The sequence below is a fragment of the Zeugodacus cucurbitae genome, chromosome 6 (genome assembly GCF_028554725.1).
Source record: "Zeugodacus cucurbitae isolate PBARC_wt_2022May chromosome 6, idZeuCucr1.2, whole genome shotgun sequence".
NCBI lineage: Eukaryota > Metazoa > Arthropoda > Insecta > Diptera > Tephritidae > Zeugodacus > Zeugodacus cucurbitae.
In genome coordinates this window covers 25053340-25071608 of record NC_071671.1, presented here as the reverse complement: position 1 = coordinate 25071608, position 18269 = coordinate 25053340, and the positions used below count along the sequence as shown (strand labels likewise).

At 36.2% G+C, this 18269-nt stretch overlaps 1 protein-coding gene and 1 long non-coding RNA gene across 5 annotated transcripts; one reads left to right on the top strand and one right to left on the bottom strand.

Annotated features, from left to right (window-relative positions):
- Window positions 1-236: 236 nt before the first annotated feature.
- On the bottom strand, window positions 237-4218 carry LOC105210667 (serine/arginine repetitive matrix protein 1). 4 transcript variants are annotated; one of them, XM_011181757.3, is made up of 8 exons: window positions 4060-4218; window positions 2769-3082; window positions 1953-2644; window positions 1790-1881; window positions 1337-1727; window positions 871-1278; window positions 703-805; window positions 237-625 (listed from the first exon to the last, which is right to left on the bottom strand). In XM_011181757.3, exons 2-8 carry the CDS (start codon window positions 2845-2847, stop codon window positions 621-623), a joined length of 1770 nt encoding a protein of 589 aa, XP_011180059.2. In that variant the 5' UTR covers window positions 2848-3082; window positions 4060-4218; the 3' UTR covers window positions 237-620. The 4 variants fall into 4 exon arrangements, with proteins under 4 accessions (XP_011180059.2, XP_011180057.2, XP_011180058.2 ...); XM_011181755.3 differs by having other exon boundaries at window positions 237-805; XM_011181756.3 differs by having other exon boundaries at window positions 237-805; window positions 3974-4200.
- Window positions 4219-4426: 208 nt separating this feature from the next.
- On the top strand, window positions 4427-16555 carry LOC128922501 (uncharacterized). The gene is made up of 2 exons (XR_008471720.1): window positions 4427-8026; window positions 8692-16555. It is a non-coding gene; the product is annotated as an uncharacterized LOC128922501 (long non-coding RNA).
- Window positions 16556-18269: the final 1714 nt, after the last annotated feature.

Sequence of the window (18269 nt, the reverse complement as noted above, 5' to 3'; positions counted from 1 at the left end):
AAAATTTAAAAAATATTTCAAAATTAAAAAAAAAATATTTCATGATTAAAAAACTATTTCAAAATTAATAAAAAAAAATTTCAAAGTTTTTCTTTTTAAATTTCTTTTTATATATTCAGTATTTTTTTAAATATTATCAGCAAATTTTTTTAAATTTTTGAGTTGGCAACGCAAAATTAACCACTGCTTTGCCGACAGCTGTAACTTTAAACAAATTAGTATAAATACATTTCGACTATTTTTATTTTCCAATGATTTATTTAAATTAATATTACACTGTTTATAATATAAAGTACTAATACATAATCAACTGCATGTTAAAGCCACAACTCTGTCAAAACTTGAGACTAAAAATCGTGAGTTGTTTGCTTTATATATGTGTGTATATGTATATAATTTCTATAAATAACTTACGCATACATATTTTATTCATTAATTATTACTTTTTTTTTACATTTTAAATGTAGAACAAATGTAAGAAGAATGTGGGCACATTTCAAACGACTGTTGACCAGCAAACTGCAAGGAACACATTGCTACCGGTACGGTGCATATGTTGATGCTTTGCTGTTGTTTTTGCTTTTCGTTTTCATGCACGTTACAAGTTCTAAAACAACTTCTTAATCTGTGACGAAACGAATGAATACAAGAAAAGGTCAGTGAGTACCTAATTAAGACGCTGCGTAATGGGCAACTTCTTACGTCGACGACGCGCCATTTGTTGACGTTCCCAATATTCATAATAGCGTTCTTGTTTCAACCATTCTTGATATTTATACCACCATTCCTCCCATTTTATGTAGTCCTGTGGAAATGCATATATAATTTTATTAGAAATTGTTAATGTTTCATTAATCCATTGCTGCTTACCTTCAAATCTAGATCGCGCAGATAGCCACGACTCTTGTAGTATTCGTAACGTACGCGTACATCATCCCACGACAGCATGCCCGACGGTGCTGTGGTTGCAAGTTCTTCCGGAAAATGCCCGGCCGGTGCTGGTGAATACGAGTAACGACGCGGTGGCGACTCGAGTCCCTCTTCGATCATAACCTTCAAAGCTCCACCGGTAGAGTCTTTGGTTATGCGCATATTTTCCATATTACTACGATCAATGCTCCATTGTGCCATTTTGCCAAAACGCTCGGAGAGTGTCAAACCGGTGGCAGCAATAAACGTAGGCAATGAGCTATCGCTATCGGAGCCACCAGAATCTTCGGATTCGGATGATGAGTGCTTCTTACGTTTCTCACCTTCGATTTTAATGCGTGTGCGAATCTGTATAATGGAAAATTTTTAGAAATCTGTAAACAAGCAACGCATTAAAACAACTTACTTCTCTGTCCTTCTTCTTTTTCTTGGCGACAGCAACGGTTGCTGACGACGAAGTTGAAGCGGGCTCTGGTGGCTCTGGCGGACGATTCTTTACGCGTAAATCTTCATTTGGCGAATGCCGACCCGTACGTACAAGTTTGAGACGCCCATCGGCTGGCACACGATCCAAGGTACGATCGTGACTATACCGACGAGCCTTGTCATCGCGATACTTATCAACGGTACGCGCGTTTGCTGGCGCTGGTGGTGTAGTCGGATGCGCGTGCATACGCGACGAAGTGTGACCGTTCGGTGGTGGTTGTCCACCACGATATTGCAACGAACGCGACGTTGCTTTTGGCGGCGGCGAACGCGGACCACCTGGTAAACGCGCACGCGGTATAGATTGAGAGCTGCAAAAAAAAAATAATATATTAGAGAAAATAAATAAAGATATAAGGGTTGGGTTACATACCGTGATCTATTGTGATGTTTTGGTGAGCAAACCGAACACGAATCATCCGAGCAACTGCTAACCGAGCTATTTGAACGTGAACGACACGAATTCTTTAATGAAAATATACAAAATATATAATTAATATGCTACATCCATTATTCCACAATAATAGTTAACTTACCCGCGGCGGAGGCGATGGTGGTCGCTTTGAACGCGGCAATATTTGTCCCCTCTTATTGGGACCAACCGGCGGTGGCGAACGGCGCCGACTCATGCTAGGTGGTGAACGACGTCTACCTAGTGGCGAACGCGACGGCTTACGACGCATTGGCGGTTCGGGTGGTGAACGCGGCCGATTATTACCACCAGCACCGCCAGGCAAGGGCATACGACTGCGACCCATATCGGAAGGTGAACGCGGAGGTATACCACCACGTGGTGGTGGCGAACGCGGACGTCCACGCATACCTCCCTCCATGGGTGGTGACATGCGACGTCCACCCATATCGATGGGTGGCGAACGACGACGCATATGCGGCGACATAGGTGGCGATTTACGCAAACGCGAGCGACTACGCGAACGCGGTGAACGTGAACGTCCATAACGACCGGTATTTGGTGGCGGCCCACCAACGGGTCCACCAGCAGGACCGCCTGCTGTGGAATTATAACGAAAACCACCTTCGCGATCACTTTCACCGGAACTGCTATCACCTTGTATGTACATTTTCTTGTAGCCAGTATGACGCCAACGGTTGGGATCCTTTTCCTCCACCTCTATCAACTTCTTATCCCAGTAATCATTAGTGTTGGCGCGTGCCTTTTTCATAACGTTATCGATCTCACGTCGTTTTCCGGCTGGTAATGAAGGATCTGCAATCGATGTAAACATATAAAATCAGTATGAAAGTGAGGGCTTTGTTATATTTGATCTGCATGACACTGTGTCCTTCCAAAAAACTGAAAACATACGCAGAAACAAAAGAGTTATTTATACCTGTTATGCGTGCAACTGTTGGCTGTCTATCCATATGGAGTTTGGGATTTATTTCGCCACGTCTGCGCGACGTCGACATGGTGAAAGATGTTAAATTCAAGCGATATTATAGAGGCGGACAACTGAATATTGCAACAATTGCTACAACGAGACAAGCGCCAAGATTTATATATATATTCCGAGCGTCTAAGTTGTATACTTTACGACGTTTCGACGTTTAATACGCGCGCAAACCGACGTCGGCTTGGAAGCCAACAAAATTAAGCTGAAACGCTTTAGGATAGAACGCGCACTTAAGCACTTACACAAAAAAGCTGCAAGAAACATTTTAATAATAAAACATGAGTGAACAGCACTTTTAAACAAGCAAATGCAAATATGTGTGTATATTTGTTATAACTTTTGATTCTCTCAAAAACTGATTAGTGGGTAAAAGCAGGATATGCAAACATAATTGAGGGTAAACAACGAAATGCAGAAAAGGGGTATTTTAATAATTTTCATAACACTTATTTTTTAGTAGTAGTGTGATTTTAATTTTTTTATTTTTAATAAAAACAGAGGTTAGAATGGACGTATCAAACCAAAGGCAGCTAGATAACAGTTGCTGTGCGAACGATAAACGCGGATAATGTACGAATACCGCATTACATATCGATCGAGTAATGAATAATAGACCGACTCCGCGACCGCATACGAGGAACGATTTTTAATAACAACTGGCGGCACTGCAAGCCAAAAATGTCTGCATCATTTGCATTTTACCGGCGCGTATGCAATTATACTGCAAAGAAAATATGTTGCCCGCTTTTCTTCAGTTGCATATTTTTGTAGGGTATATATTGAGCGTCTAAAATACCGAAACCGCAGAAAATACAGCAACTGCCACATCACTAAGGCTCTGTGTTGTTCGTGTCATCCATGACTCTACGAACATGTTGGCTACACCATGCACATTCCATTTTTAATACTCAACACTTATTCATATACATATGTATATGCATATATATATATTTATATAAAACGAATTTGGAATTTTTATTCACTTAAACTATATTAATAGAATATACTCCAATTGAAAATGCACGCATATGCATCGTATATAAATATGTATGTAAAAACTTGAACACATTTAACATATGCAACTTGGCGGATGGTAACGACCGCACCGCCGTATTGACCCGACGAATGCAACCGAGGCATACCTTTTTCGCTTTGTAAGCAAACACACATTTTCTGCACATTTCAACTGCTTTAAAGTAGATAATTTATATAAAATTTTATTACGTACGTTTTATATATACACACGACGATTTCACAATATTTCAAAACGATACGGCTTTTCCTAAATGAATATCACAAAAACGATATTGTACGGCGTATAGAGCACAGAAAATATTTGGTTAACACTGCTCGACGTCCATTTTAGAAATGAAAATTTTCAAGCGCTGACAATCCACCAACAATATCGATAAATGTGTTTGTAGTTATCGATTTTGTTGAAGGTGTGTGTGAATGCAACAGGGTGACACATGGAATTAAATAAATAAAATTTAAATTTAAATTTGTATTCAAAAAATATAATTTGAAAATTAATTACATAGAACATGAAGATATCAAATAAACGCTTGTGGAGAAAAAGTGGTCTCTTATCGAAGTTAAATATTTTAGCACAATATATTTATGGAGGATACAAATTGAATTGAATTTCAAAACTGTCGTCTTTCATCCAGTGGAAAAGTTAGGTTTTTTATAGACACTACCTCTTTCTCTAATTAATCGTTCACATTACGTTATGTCGGCAATCATCCGTATTGTTTCGGGATCAAAACAAATGAGTACTAAATAGGGAGTTCCACCGGGAGGTTTCCTCTGCCTGGTCACCGAATAACACTAACAACGCCTTTACAAGTCCTATGAGACTTACTGTCCTACCCTTCAACTTTTGGCGACATCCACTATTTCCCCGCTGATCTGATCTGATCTGATAAAACCTTCTTGCTTGAGTGCTTGAAAAAATAAATTGTAGAAAATAGCATTGATTTTTCAAAAATTCTTTGTTAAGGAACAATTCCCTAGAATACAAGATTTTAAACACAAGGTTTGAATTGAAAGGGAAGAGCAAGATCGCGGGGAAAGATCTTTTAACTTGGAAGTTCAATATATAAATCACTCATCATGCTTGTCATGATGTATGGTGCGGAAGCATAGAAGATGACGAACAACGATGAGCAAAGTTCCCCGGAGGAATTTTGGAACCCTACGCGTGGGCGTGGACCGCACCGGTCTAGCCGCCTGATTGTAGCAGGACGTAGCAGAAAAAGATACCGACGTGTCAAAATACCGTACTCCGGTCACTGGAAGCCTCTTGTTGTCTCCTGAAGCTCACTTATACAACAAGGCCATTTTGGTACTCGTAAAGGCGCATAATGAACTGCTCTCAAGGCAGTTTCTACTGAGGTGTTTCGTAGAAATCACCAGTCTCCGCATGATACTAATCATCTCCTTGCATGCCCAACGAACTCTTCTGACACCCCTATTCCTATGTTCCGATCCGTAGAAACAGCTCGTTTCGAGACCCTACCGTTAGATGACCTCGACGACATCTAGACTTATACGTTCTGGTTCAAGAGGACTGAATAATATATATAACAGCAACAACTGAATTCGATGGAATGACGAGCTCTTTGGCGTTATGGACATAGTGCAGCGCTTAAAACGCAAGCTACGCTGGCTTGGGCATATTGCCCGAATGAAAAAAAAAAAGGATTCGGTGCTCGATGACCAAAACTCAGGTGAAAGGATCAAGTATAGTAGACCTGGCGAATCATGAAATCTCCCACTGTGTGTAATACAAAGGCGACTGGAGAAGGCTTATTGATGCGGTAAAAACCGAAACAATTCATGGTTGTAGTGCTAACTAGATGATGATGATTCAGTTTTAAAATTGGACCAGAACTTGTCGCTACTTTATGTACCAATATTTGCAATGAAAACTCTTTTACATACATTAAGTTGCTGTGTAGCTTCCACTAATTATTATACGGCTTTCTCACCTCTGTACATATACTGCCAATGTTTGATGTGGGCTCAACGGACCAAACAATTACTTTGCTATAATAACATTTTCGGGTAAACCGCTAAGTGGGGAAAGTGGAAAACGGTGGAACATAGGCATATCCACAATTATAGTGGCGTTGCCAATCGCTTTTAAATTCCACAACTAGGGGGAAATACTTAAAGTCCAAAGGGGAAGCTATAATTTATATTATGGCGACGGGGAAATGCTCTAGGACAGCCAAAGGATAACAATTTCCACTTCAAACGGGTGGAACCCAAAAGTTATAGCGTCCAAATAAAACACATTTTGTTCTACATAACTTTGTTGGCACCGTGGTGGAAGATATGTTTATATTCCATAACAGTAAAACACGAATTATTAAAGGAATTTGACGAAATGGCTTAAATAAAAACTAATTTAACTAAATAGTTTCAAAGTAAATTTAAATTACACTGAATTTAGCGTTATGCAGCGTTGCTTTCTGGTAGTCGATTTTATATAATAAATTAGAGTAATTTTTTTAAATTTGTTAGTGACGAAAAAAATATAAATTTGCGCCTATAAATATGCCAAGATATTTTTTGTCTTTTAGAAATAGCTGCCAGAAAATAGTTGAATATTTAATATATTTTTTTGTTAACTTTCTGTGACAAAATTAAATTTTCTTCTTAAATTAAATAAATAAAATAAGATATTCTAATTGAAATGCAAATTTTCTGCCACTTTTGTTTTTTTATTTAAGCAATTAAGTTCACCCTGAAGAGTCCAAGAAGCCTATAAATTCAGCAGGCACTTTTGAGCGCATCGTTAGTCTTACAATGTCTTAGCTGACAAAACTTTTGGCTAGTATGTATGCTATTTAATTTCGCTCGAATTGGAGTGGAAGTTATGTCTCTAAATAATTCAATATAAACAACTTCACTCCATAATCATAGCACAAAGCTTGTGATTAATTACAACCGAGTTTGACTTGGTTGTAGTTTCTTGAATCCGTTTTTGAAACATTGAAATGCTGTGATGCTAGTAAGTAATTTTTAGAACCTCGCCAAATTCAGTTTCATGAGTGAGTTTGACCTAGTTTTAGGATTTTTTTTTTTGAAACATTGAAATGCTGTGCTGATAGTATGTCATTGGAGCACCATCAAATTTCCAATCACAACCGACTTTGACTTTCAATAAGTCTTGCGAAATTTTTGAATTTCAGTAATTCTGTGATGGTAATAGGTCATGTCATAAGAAGACGACGATATGGGTTTCGGTCTCTTCGACTAAACAACTCAATCTTCCTTCCTTCGTACACACTTTGAGCACGTCGTTGGTTATCAAAAGTCTTCCAATGGCTTCTGATTAATCATAAGTATTTTCTATTTTGCCATGATGCTATGGTGATAGTGAGTCATTTGAGCGCATGATTTCTACATCATGGATTACAAGCACTTTGAACACTAAAATAAAAATGTTATCCATACAATCGTAATCCTTTAAAATATTTAAAAAAAATATTCTGATTTAATTACAACATAACATTAATTTTCATTTTATTTGAAATATTTTCTGATATTTCTGTGATAGACAAAGACATTAGTGCAAGATATTACCAGTTGGTTTTTGATTTACCGTCTTTCAAAGCTATCGCTTCTAAATTCACCTACCTCCTTGAGTTATAAAACAAACTCTCATCATTATTGCATCCTCTTATAGAATATAAGTTTGACTTCAGAAAATATTAGCTAAATGCTATAGCTTTTAAAATACAGACTTTGTGGAGCTATGCTGCATATCTCTTTGCATATAATCCTCTCTTTTGTCTTAGTGTTTATTTTAATTTTCTTTCAAAATTGTAAAATTATTATATTTCCATTTCAATTAAAATTATAAAAAATTATATTTTAATTTTCGATCCTCTTTGGCATGATGACCATAAATCCTATTAAGATTATGTGGTTTGGTTTAGATTCACCATAAACATTTTCGATTAGTTTCGGAATAGGTCATCTTTAGAACCTCGCCAAACTCAGTTTCATGTGTGAGTTTGACCTAGTCTTAGGTTTTTTTTTTTTTTTTTTTTTTGAAACATTGAAATGCTGTGGTGATAGTAAGTCATTGGAGCTCGATCAAATTTCCTATCACAACCGAGTTTGACTTTCCTTAAGTCTTGCGAAATTTTTGAAACATTGAAATGCTGTGATGGTAATAGGTCATTTATTTTATGTAATTTTTTTATATTTTTATAAATTTATTGCGACTATAAATATGCCAAGATATTTTTTGTCTCTTAGAAATAGCTGCCAGATAATAGTTGTATATTTTATATTTTTTTTTTGTTAATTTTCTGTGACAAAATTAAAAATTTCTTCTTAAATTAAATAAATAAAATAAAATATTCTAATTGAAATTCAATGCATTTGCTGCTACTTTTTTATTTAAACAATTAAAAAGATCAAGAAACCTATAAATTCAGCAGGCACTTTAAGCGCGTCTTTAGTCTTACAATGTCTTAGCTGACAACACTTTTAGCTAGTATGAATACTATTAAATTTCGCTCGAATTGGAGTGGAAGTTATGTTTCTAAATAATTCAATAGCAAAAAGCTTATGATTAATTACAACCGAGTTTGACTTGGTTGTAGTTTCATGAATCCGTTTTTTTAAACATTGAAATGCTGTGATGCTAGTAAGTCATTTTTAGAACCTAGCCAAACTCAGTTTCATGTGTGAGTTTGACCTAGTCTTAGGTTTTTTTTTTTTTTTTTTGAAACATTGAAATGCTGTGATGATAGTAAGTCATTGGAGCTCGATCAAATTTCCTTTCACAACCGAGTTTGACTTTCCTTAAGTCTTGACAATCTTGTGATGGTAATAGGTCATAATAGGACGACGATATGGGTTTCGATCTCTCGGACTAAACAACTCAACGCTAACGTTGATATTACGCTTTTCTTCGTACACACTTTGAGCAAGTTGTTAGTCATCAAAACTCTTCCAAAGGCTTTTGATTAATATAAGTATTTTCTATTTTGCCATTACGTCGTGGATTACAAGCGCTTTGAGCAATAAAATAAAAATGTTATCCATATAATCCTAATCCTTTAAAATATTAAAAATAATAATAATAATAATTTACTTACAGCATTACATTGATTTTAATTTTATCTCAAATATTGTCTGATATTTCTGTGATACCGTTTATCCTTTACTTTTTAAATTGTTAAATAATTATTTCTAAAAATTCATTGACATAAGGCATTTTATTGGTAAAATTATCAAAACTGTTTCCCCATTACTCCTATTATTATTGTGTCTGGAGCTATACTGCATATCCCTTTGCATATAATCCTCCCTTTTATTTTAGCGTTTATTCTCATATTCTTTTAAAATTATGAAAGAAAACTACTTTCATTTTCTATTCGGTTTGCCATTATTAGCTTAAATCCTATTAAGATTATGTGTCTTGATTTAGATTCACCATAAAAATTTTCGGTTAACCATATATGAAGAATTCTCAATATCTTTTGATAATGAAAACTACTTTCATTTTCTATGCGGTTTGCCATTATAAGCTTAAATCCTATTAAGATTATGTGTCTTGATTTAGATTCACCATAAAAATTTTCGGTTAACCATATATGAAGAATTCTCAATATCTTTTGATAATGAAAACTACTTTCATTTTCTATGCGGTTTGCCATTATAAGCTTAAATCCTATTAAGATTATGTGTCTTGATTTAGATTCACCATAAAAATTTTCGGTTAACCATACGTATATGAAGAAATCTTAAAAGTAACAATTTTTATATACATTACTTGACATCCCGCAACATGTTGCAATATTCGAAAATTGTTTATCGTAAATATAAACATATTATATTTAAAAAAATAATCTGTTACATTTATGTACTCTACCATATTCGAAGTACCACACTGTAAATTTATTCATCGAGAACTACCATGTGGATTGTATGAGAAACTTAAAATTCTCTCAGCAAAAATATCAGAGAACATAAACTCATTTTATGTTCTCTGAAACTGTGTGAGCGAGTTTGCTGAGCACAAGTTTACCGCTATGTTGAGTAGAATTTGAAGCCTGTTGGCATAAGGTCCACAAGCCTGCTAGCATCCAATCAAGTGTATTGCTATATGTTTCGCATGAAAGTGATTGTTTGAACCAAATTTTATATATGTATCTACTCCTTCGGCAAATTATATTACTTTATGCGTTCATTACGTTCACATTGTTTCCTCATTCTATAAAAGTTGTGATATTGTTCACATCTGCCTTGTAACATAGTCCCTTAGTTCTTATTGAAATTTCGGAGCATACTTACATGTATCTGAAGTTAGCTAATGAAGTCATCACCAGTTGGTTGTTGAGTTTCGATCTTTAAAATCCATCTCCGGCTGTGATAGCTCTGACATCTGACACATATAATTTATTATCATCCTTGTTGAGTCTTCCTAAAAAATAAAAGATTTACTTCAGAAGATGTAGCCTTACTGCTATAACTGTAAAAAACAGACTTTGTTAGATATATAAGCGATTATTTAATTTTTATTTTTTAAATAGTCATACAATAATAGTTTTGAATTAAGTTTGCCATTTTGTTTTCAAAACTTTGATTCATATCTCTTTGCTTTTACTCCATGTTCTCTATTCGTCAGACATAAATTCCAGGTTCATATTCGTGATCCATATTTCATGCTGGAGGTCGATGAGGCCCTATGTTCCATCTACGAACTGTGGGAAGCTATATAATATATCTGTCAGACAATTATTCATTGATAAGGTTGTAAATATCTCCCTTGCGTCTTTTGAATTTCGCGGCTATGTAGACACGATACAGAGCTCGTATCTGGCAATACTATACATCATTGAAAGGTCTTGACATAACCTACGAAATGAGGCTATGCATGATTAGTTTGGATATTGCGTTCAACAGTTGTAGACGAGTAATCATGGAGTTCACTAATGCCAAAATTCGCGCTATTTTAAAGTTTTACTTCGTTAAAGGCAAATCCGCTAGAGAAACGTCCCGTGAGATTAATGGTGTTTTGGGGGATGGTACACTATCACTTCGAACTGCGGAGGAATGGTTTCGACTATTCAAAGTGGGTGAATAATAACCATGGATAAGTCGGCGGAGGAAGACCTGCGACGACGAATACGGATCAAATCATGGAAAACATCGAGTTAGACCGGCATGTGACATCTCGTGACATCGCCCAGGGGTGATAGTTAGTCACCAAACCATTTTAAACCATCTGCAAAAGACTGGATACACAAAAAAGCTTCTATTGTTTCATATAATTATAAGCGCTGGTAGAATGAAAGGCTGCTCAAAGATTCACCTCCCCTATTTCCCAAAAGAAGAATAACTGTAAGTTAAAAGGCTTGGTACACTTTTCAAAATGCAACTACTCATCGTGCTTTTGGAGTTGGTATTGTAGGAAACAAATTTTTACGATTTTAACTTTTTGACATTTGTCGCATAACTCCAGAAAATGACCACGACACTTCACTTCTTTTCCAAGGGTATTAAAATCGTAATTCTTTTGAAGTGCATGCGTGCATTAGGGGCTTACATTAAAAAGTAAAGAGAGAATGAACAAAAAATAACAAACATTTTTTGTCCGAAAAGGGGTGCGGTGGCGGTTGACAGCCGGCCAAGATTTGATGGCAGCACATTGAGGTTATAACTGAACATACTCAGAAGTAGTGAACAGTTATGAGAGCCACAAGCTGTAGTCGCCGTGGCATTTGTAGGACCACGGCGAAAGTAACTGTAATATGTATAGGAAATCGCAGGAAAATGGTGAGAGAATAACAACAATTTAGTGCTCTGATACGAGTATATTGTAGTATATATAACGAGAAAGTGAAATGTTTAAGCACTTTTCAAAATGTTGACAAGCGAGTTCGTAGCTCAGTAGGTATGTTAAGGGAAACTGCAATAAATGTCCAAGTGCATAGGTTGACAGTAGCCCACATAGAATGTGAGGTTAGAGACAGAAGTGAAAGCGAAAAATATTGCAAAATGCCAGACTCCTGTTGAAACGCAGCTTGTCTCATAAATTCTATAAAAGCTTTTCGACAAAGCTGTAGCATAATGCAATGGCTTAAAGAATGGTTTTCGGGACAAAAACGCCAAAAAAATGGTCAGAACATAGGTTTTATTTCCTACTAAAAGTGAAAGTATGATCGATGTCATTATAATGACGTCAAATCGCACAACCGGGGCGGACAATTAACACATGTGACGTGAGATAACACATTCACCAAACTTGGTTTTCAATAAATCGATTGTGAAATTCGCTGTGTGACTTGTGGCTCCGTCCTGTTGCCAAGGTCCATATCATCCAATTCGGGCCAAAAATATTCGGTTATCATTGAGCGGTAGCAATTCCCATTCACAGGAACGTGGCGGTATTGATCATCACGGAAGAAGTACGGCACCAAACCGAAATTTCGAGATGCAATGGTGACTCATGGAGTACGAGTGGATTGCTGCCTGAGCAATAAGACATATTTTGCTTATTAACGAAGCCATTCAGCCAACAATGAGCCTCATCGCTGAAGATGATTTTTCGATGAAAATCCGGATAATTTCAAGTTTTCAAGCCCAATTCACGAACATACGACGATTCTGGTGGTCAAGCGGCTTCAGTTCTTGCGATAATTTGATCTTTTAGGGATGTACGCCAAGACCTTTTTGTAAATTCGTCAGAACGATGTCACAGAGATGACCAATGCAGCAATATTCTCGACACTACGGGCACTTCTTTGTCTCACTGGCACGGGAACATTTTGTACTGTGCCTGTGGATTCACTCTTTTCCACTAGACGCTCTATTGTTGATCTAACAGGACGATTATAACATAAACATAAATTTGACGGAGCTCTCTTAAAGTTGAAGCTACTGACTCCGAATTTCTGTAGTGAGTTTTAATAATTTATTGGATCGTATATCTTTCCATGATGAAATGGCAAACCTTACTGAAGAGAAATGTCAAAAGATATGTCGTCGCTTGCTGTCCCTATCGGTCTAATCTTGTAGCCCTTTGAAACCCCTTTATTAATACTATTTATACTCCGCTTCGTTCGACCAAAGTGTTTCAAAATGTCAAGAAGAATCTTTATCAGATATATACTCTCTTCCAGGAGTTTTAGCTCATTTAAGAGAAGATAGTGTGTTGATTTTAGAAGGGAATTGTAAGTCGATTGCAAAATACTCAAACTGAATGAAAAAGCTCTCACTATTTATAAGTTAGGGTAGGTATTAAGGCTTTTAAGTATTTTTGACGATTGTAGACAAGCCCATTATGGTCCTAAATACTTATCTAAACAGTCAGGTATTTAAAAAGCCTTTGAGACTATTAACAATTCTGCGCGTTTGATTTCAAATACAGCTTGTTCGACAGCATGGCTAGGAACTGTAGTCTGAGAAAAGCGGGACAGTCAATTAGGAAGTGCTGGTCCAAACAAGAATGACAACTCGCAGCGGATAGCATCTATAACTCTCCGACATGTTGTATAAGCTTTTATTGGTTAGAAGGCCTACAAGTGGAAAATTATGAACTTTGCTGAGTCTTACATATCAGAACCACGTAAGGACCGCATGAATACTGCCGGATCGCTAAGCTTAAGCCATCGGAAAACCGACTCATTCATTTCGAGGAAAGTGAAAGGAAGACTGTAATGGTCCAAGATAAACTTTGTTGAGTCCTTGGGACCGCATTTTCTTTTTTGGAAATGATTAATTTTTTTAGTCTTGAAGTTTAAAGAGATCACAGACAACAATAATTGGAAATGTAAAGCTCTAATAAATACCGCATTTGAAAAATTCTACGACGAACATGTGCTAAAACAAAGTACCAAAACAAAATATTTTTTCTCAATTGGTCTTACATACGAATCCACGGATGTGTCACAAAAATATACATAAACGGTTATCCATGCGCACACGCACTGACAGTAAATTGAAAAGTCAAAATGCAATTCAAATGTAACATTCCGCACGCAACGCTGCACATTTTACAAGCGTCACATAAAGCTGTCAAAAAATGTGAATACTTTCAATGCACACATCGCAGCAAATGCGACGTGAATGTCAAAGGAATGTTGAAATGTTTGAGAATTCGGGATTTGACTTTGGTTTTGATGCCGGCATATGGAATCTGGAATGTGTGCAATATTATGTATAATTTATATATGTTTATTGCTGTTGTTGTAGGCGTAGTGAGCATTCTCTGATAGATACCTTGTTAATGATATTATAAATATCGGATATATTGTGGTCTCTTCATATATTAGGTCCTTAACTTCATCCCCGCCATTACTTCATAGCTCTATTAACTTACAAAATCGATGTGTTAGTTTCTTTGAGACTATAGAAATCTGTCATCTTATCTTATCTTATGACAGGGAAGTTTCTCAGAAGTTATTGGTTAATACGGCTTAGCCCTCTAGTCTCTCGTGTCGATCCCATACTTATATAACGGATGGAGTCTGTCCATTATCAATTCGTCGGAGCAGCTTTAGTGGTTATGACATTAAGCAGGGGTTCTGAGGTCTTTCTTTGTATCGAAGTTTGTATAGTCCAACTTCAATAAAATTATCTAGAGATTAACTATATAGTAAACATTATGCAGAAGTAACTGAATCCCCGATTTTAGAAGACTACTTTTGAGTTGTTCTATTAGCGTCTTATACCGGCGACCTGATTTTGACCCAATAAGATCATCGAACAGTACAATTTTAATATCAGAAACCATATATTCCAATCCATTCTAAGGTAAAACATTAATTAAGACTTGCTTTTTAAATGGAACCTCATTACGGGGTTTTTTTTTTAATTTTCAGGACTAAGAATGTCAGCCCTACGAGTCCATTCATCCCTTGGGATTTTGCGGCAGAAACTTTGAATATGGACTTCGTCCTAACCTCAGAACACATGGTCATTGTAATATTGAACCTAAAAACTAAGATCTGACGAGCCATTCTTGGGACGCCTTTTTGGTAAATGGAGTTGAAGTCTAAAAAGATATTTACTTCTATTGCTTATAGATACAGAATTTCTGCATCCTCGGCATTTAGTTATAATATATTCGATGAATCGGCTCCTCTATTCTAAGAGATTAAAACTGATCTAATATATAATTGAAATCAACAGGGTTCCGTTTGGAATTTTTTGGGAAAAAATGTAGTAAAGTATTAATTGAAATACAGTTATTTTACTAAAAAATTTAATTATTTATATAGTGTTTAAATAATATTTGGAATTATTTTTTAAACTAAGCGCCAAAAGGTATGCAAGATATTAATGATAATTCAAGAGATTATTGCTTTTATGCGCCATGCAGTAAAATATTTTGTTTTAACTTATGAACAATCATGAGTCTCAAACATATCATAACCTAAAATTGTACTGCCTCATATTTTCTTCAGAATTAAACTTGTGTTATTTTATCAAACAAAATAATAAAAATTTACTTTAGTCTACAACAAATGAATTACACTTAAATTTAACTACGCATTATATCTACTGCAATGTCTGCGTTTATTTGCCAGCCGCCATAACGCATATTGCCACTTCAAAATCTTTGTTTAACTCTTCATTTGTGTGCGAGCGCGCGCAAATTTAAGTTGCAAGAAAAACGGACAGACAGTCAGAGACTGAGGAGAGGAGTTCAGAAGAGCAGAGGAGAGGAGAAGATGAAGTATGAGGAATGAAAACTTAAGTAAAAATCTGTAAGACGCATATTCATACGATGTGCATGCCACGCGTTATGCCTTGCCAACGGCGGTTCAACTGCTGAGCAGCTTTTGAGCTCACAATTCATTTCATGATGGAAAATGTAAATATTGGCACAAGCACTGAAAATGCTTATTATATTGTATATGTATATGTATGTATATGAATGTGCTGCGCAGATACTTGCCACACACATATAAATTCGCTGTTGTTGCAGCGCCTTAAACTCAGCCAACATTTGCTGCACATAAAACTAAAATAAGCGCTTCCGTTTCCGGCATACGAAACGGAAGTATATGAACATGCGCCCACGTGAAAGTCAAATAAGCACATAAAAACACATGCACAGTAACTCCCACAAGAACTTGCAATGTTGCAACTTACCCAGCACTCACTCCGCACTGTGCAGTTCCAGCATGTAGCATGCTTTCAGGCGCTTGTAGTGCCAAAACTGAATTTCCATGTTGCAATGTGCGGGGTTCGCGTTGACGTTGTTGCTTTTAGCTTGCGAAATGCCATTGCAATTCATGCAACTACAAAGTTGCAACACACACAGATGCATATATATATATATATATATATATATATATATATATATATATATTAGTACTTCAGCGCGTCTGTGTTTGCCTTTAACAAGCTTCTTATATTTCTTTCCGCTTGTATTCGCGCGGCGCAAACAAAAACGGCGAATTTTATGAAAATGAATTGTTGCTAACTTTTTTCCGGCAACGGTATAATAAAAGTACTTAAAACTCCACGCAACCAGCGTCAACTCAGCACTCCGTTGCGCTCAAGGACGGCATATGTTCGCTTTCATATGTATGTATGTGTGTGTGCAGTGTTTATAAATAAATATTTATGTGCAAGTTTTATGACTTCTTAAAAGATAATTTTCAAAGTAAGCTTAAGCAGATTACGTATTTGTTTTTATACTCTCGCAACAAATGTTGCTAAAGAGAGTATTATAGTTTTGTTCACATAACGGTTGTTTGTAACACCCAAAACTAAACGAGTTAGATATAGGGTTATATATACCAAAGTGATCAGGGTGAAGAGTGGAGTTCAAATCCGAATGTCTGTATGTCCGTCCGTCCGTCTGTGCAAGCTGTAACTTGAGTAAAAATTAAGATATCTTGATGAAACTTGGCACACTTATTTCTTGGCACCATAGGAAGGTTGTTTTCGAAAATGAGCAAAATCGGACCACTGCCACGCCCACAAAATGGCGAAAACTGAAAACACATAAATTGCCATAACTAAGCCATAAATAAGGCTATGGAAATAAAATTTGGTATGAAGGATCGCACTATGAAGGGGCATATTTGGATGTAATTTTTTTGGGGAAGTGGGCGTGGCCCCGCCCCCTACTAAGTTTTTTGTATATATCTCGCAAACCAATAGAGCTATATAAACCAAACTTTCTGCAGTCGTTTTTTTAGCCACTTCCTAATATAGTCCAAAAATGAAAGAAATCGGATCATAACCACGCCCACCTCCCATACAAAAGTTAGGTTGAAAATTACTAAAGGAGGGTTAACTCACTAACGAAAAACGCCAGAAACACTAAATTTCACATAAGAAATGGTAGATGGAAGCTGCACTCAGATTTTTTTACAAAATGGAAAACGGGCGTGGCATCGCCCACTTATGGGTCAAAAACCATATCTCAGGAACTACTTGACCGATTTCAATGAAACTTGGTTTGTAATAGTTTCCTTACCTTCCAATAATATGATGTGAAAATTGGCCAAGTCGGTTTACAGCCAATTCCTATATACCAGAACTTTTAAGACGATCTGAATCGTTTACATTACAATATATAAAGTAAGCACTAGTGAAGATATCGGTGCAGAACTTTGCACAAATACTATGTTAATAGTGTGGCAGCCCAATTCTAAAAATCGTCGAAATCGGCATAGGTTTTAAGGCCCCATATATCGAACACGAGGACCTCGGTGCTTCTAACCTAATATTATGGTTTCCAACTTTCAATGGACTTTATACAATATATGTGACGAATATGTGGGTCAAATTGTGTATTATATAATATAAATAAAGTTAAATAAATAAATCGCGAGAGTATAAAATGTTCGGTTAAACTCGAACTTAGCCCTTCCTTACTTGTTAAATTTGTTGTTGTTGTTGTGGTTGTTTATGTGCGAATTCGGCTTGTTTTGTAAATGCAGCATACATTAAGGGGTTTTGGTGGTGTGGAGTGAGGCGTTATAATGCGTTTGGCTAGTATGTTTTACAAGTTTTTGTTGTTGTAGTTACAGAAAACTTCTGAAAATAGTTTTAGAAGGCTCTGCAAGGATGTCTGGTTATAAAACAGAAACAAATCGGTAGAATCACATCCGTAGATAACGAATATGCTGAAAAGGTGAGACCGTTAAGAATATATTTTTACCATAAATTTCTTATGAAGTGCTGAACCCAAAGACGACGCGTCGCGACGGCTGATTACAAATGTCGCTTTGAAGCTAGCGTCTTGAACATTTGAAGACGGCAGCGATTTCTGCTGATAATCTGATTCATGGAACAGTTTATTTAGAAAGTAATAGTTAAGGGTTCTGTCTAGAGCCCAATCTTTTCATTAGCATTTTGAAATTTAATAAAAACTGAAGTAAACTGTTTTAATGGAAGTGTTTGACAAATAAAAAAATAATGGCAAACATCGGCACTTTCAGG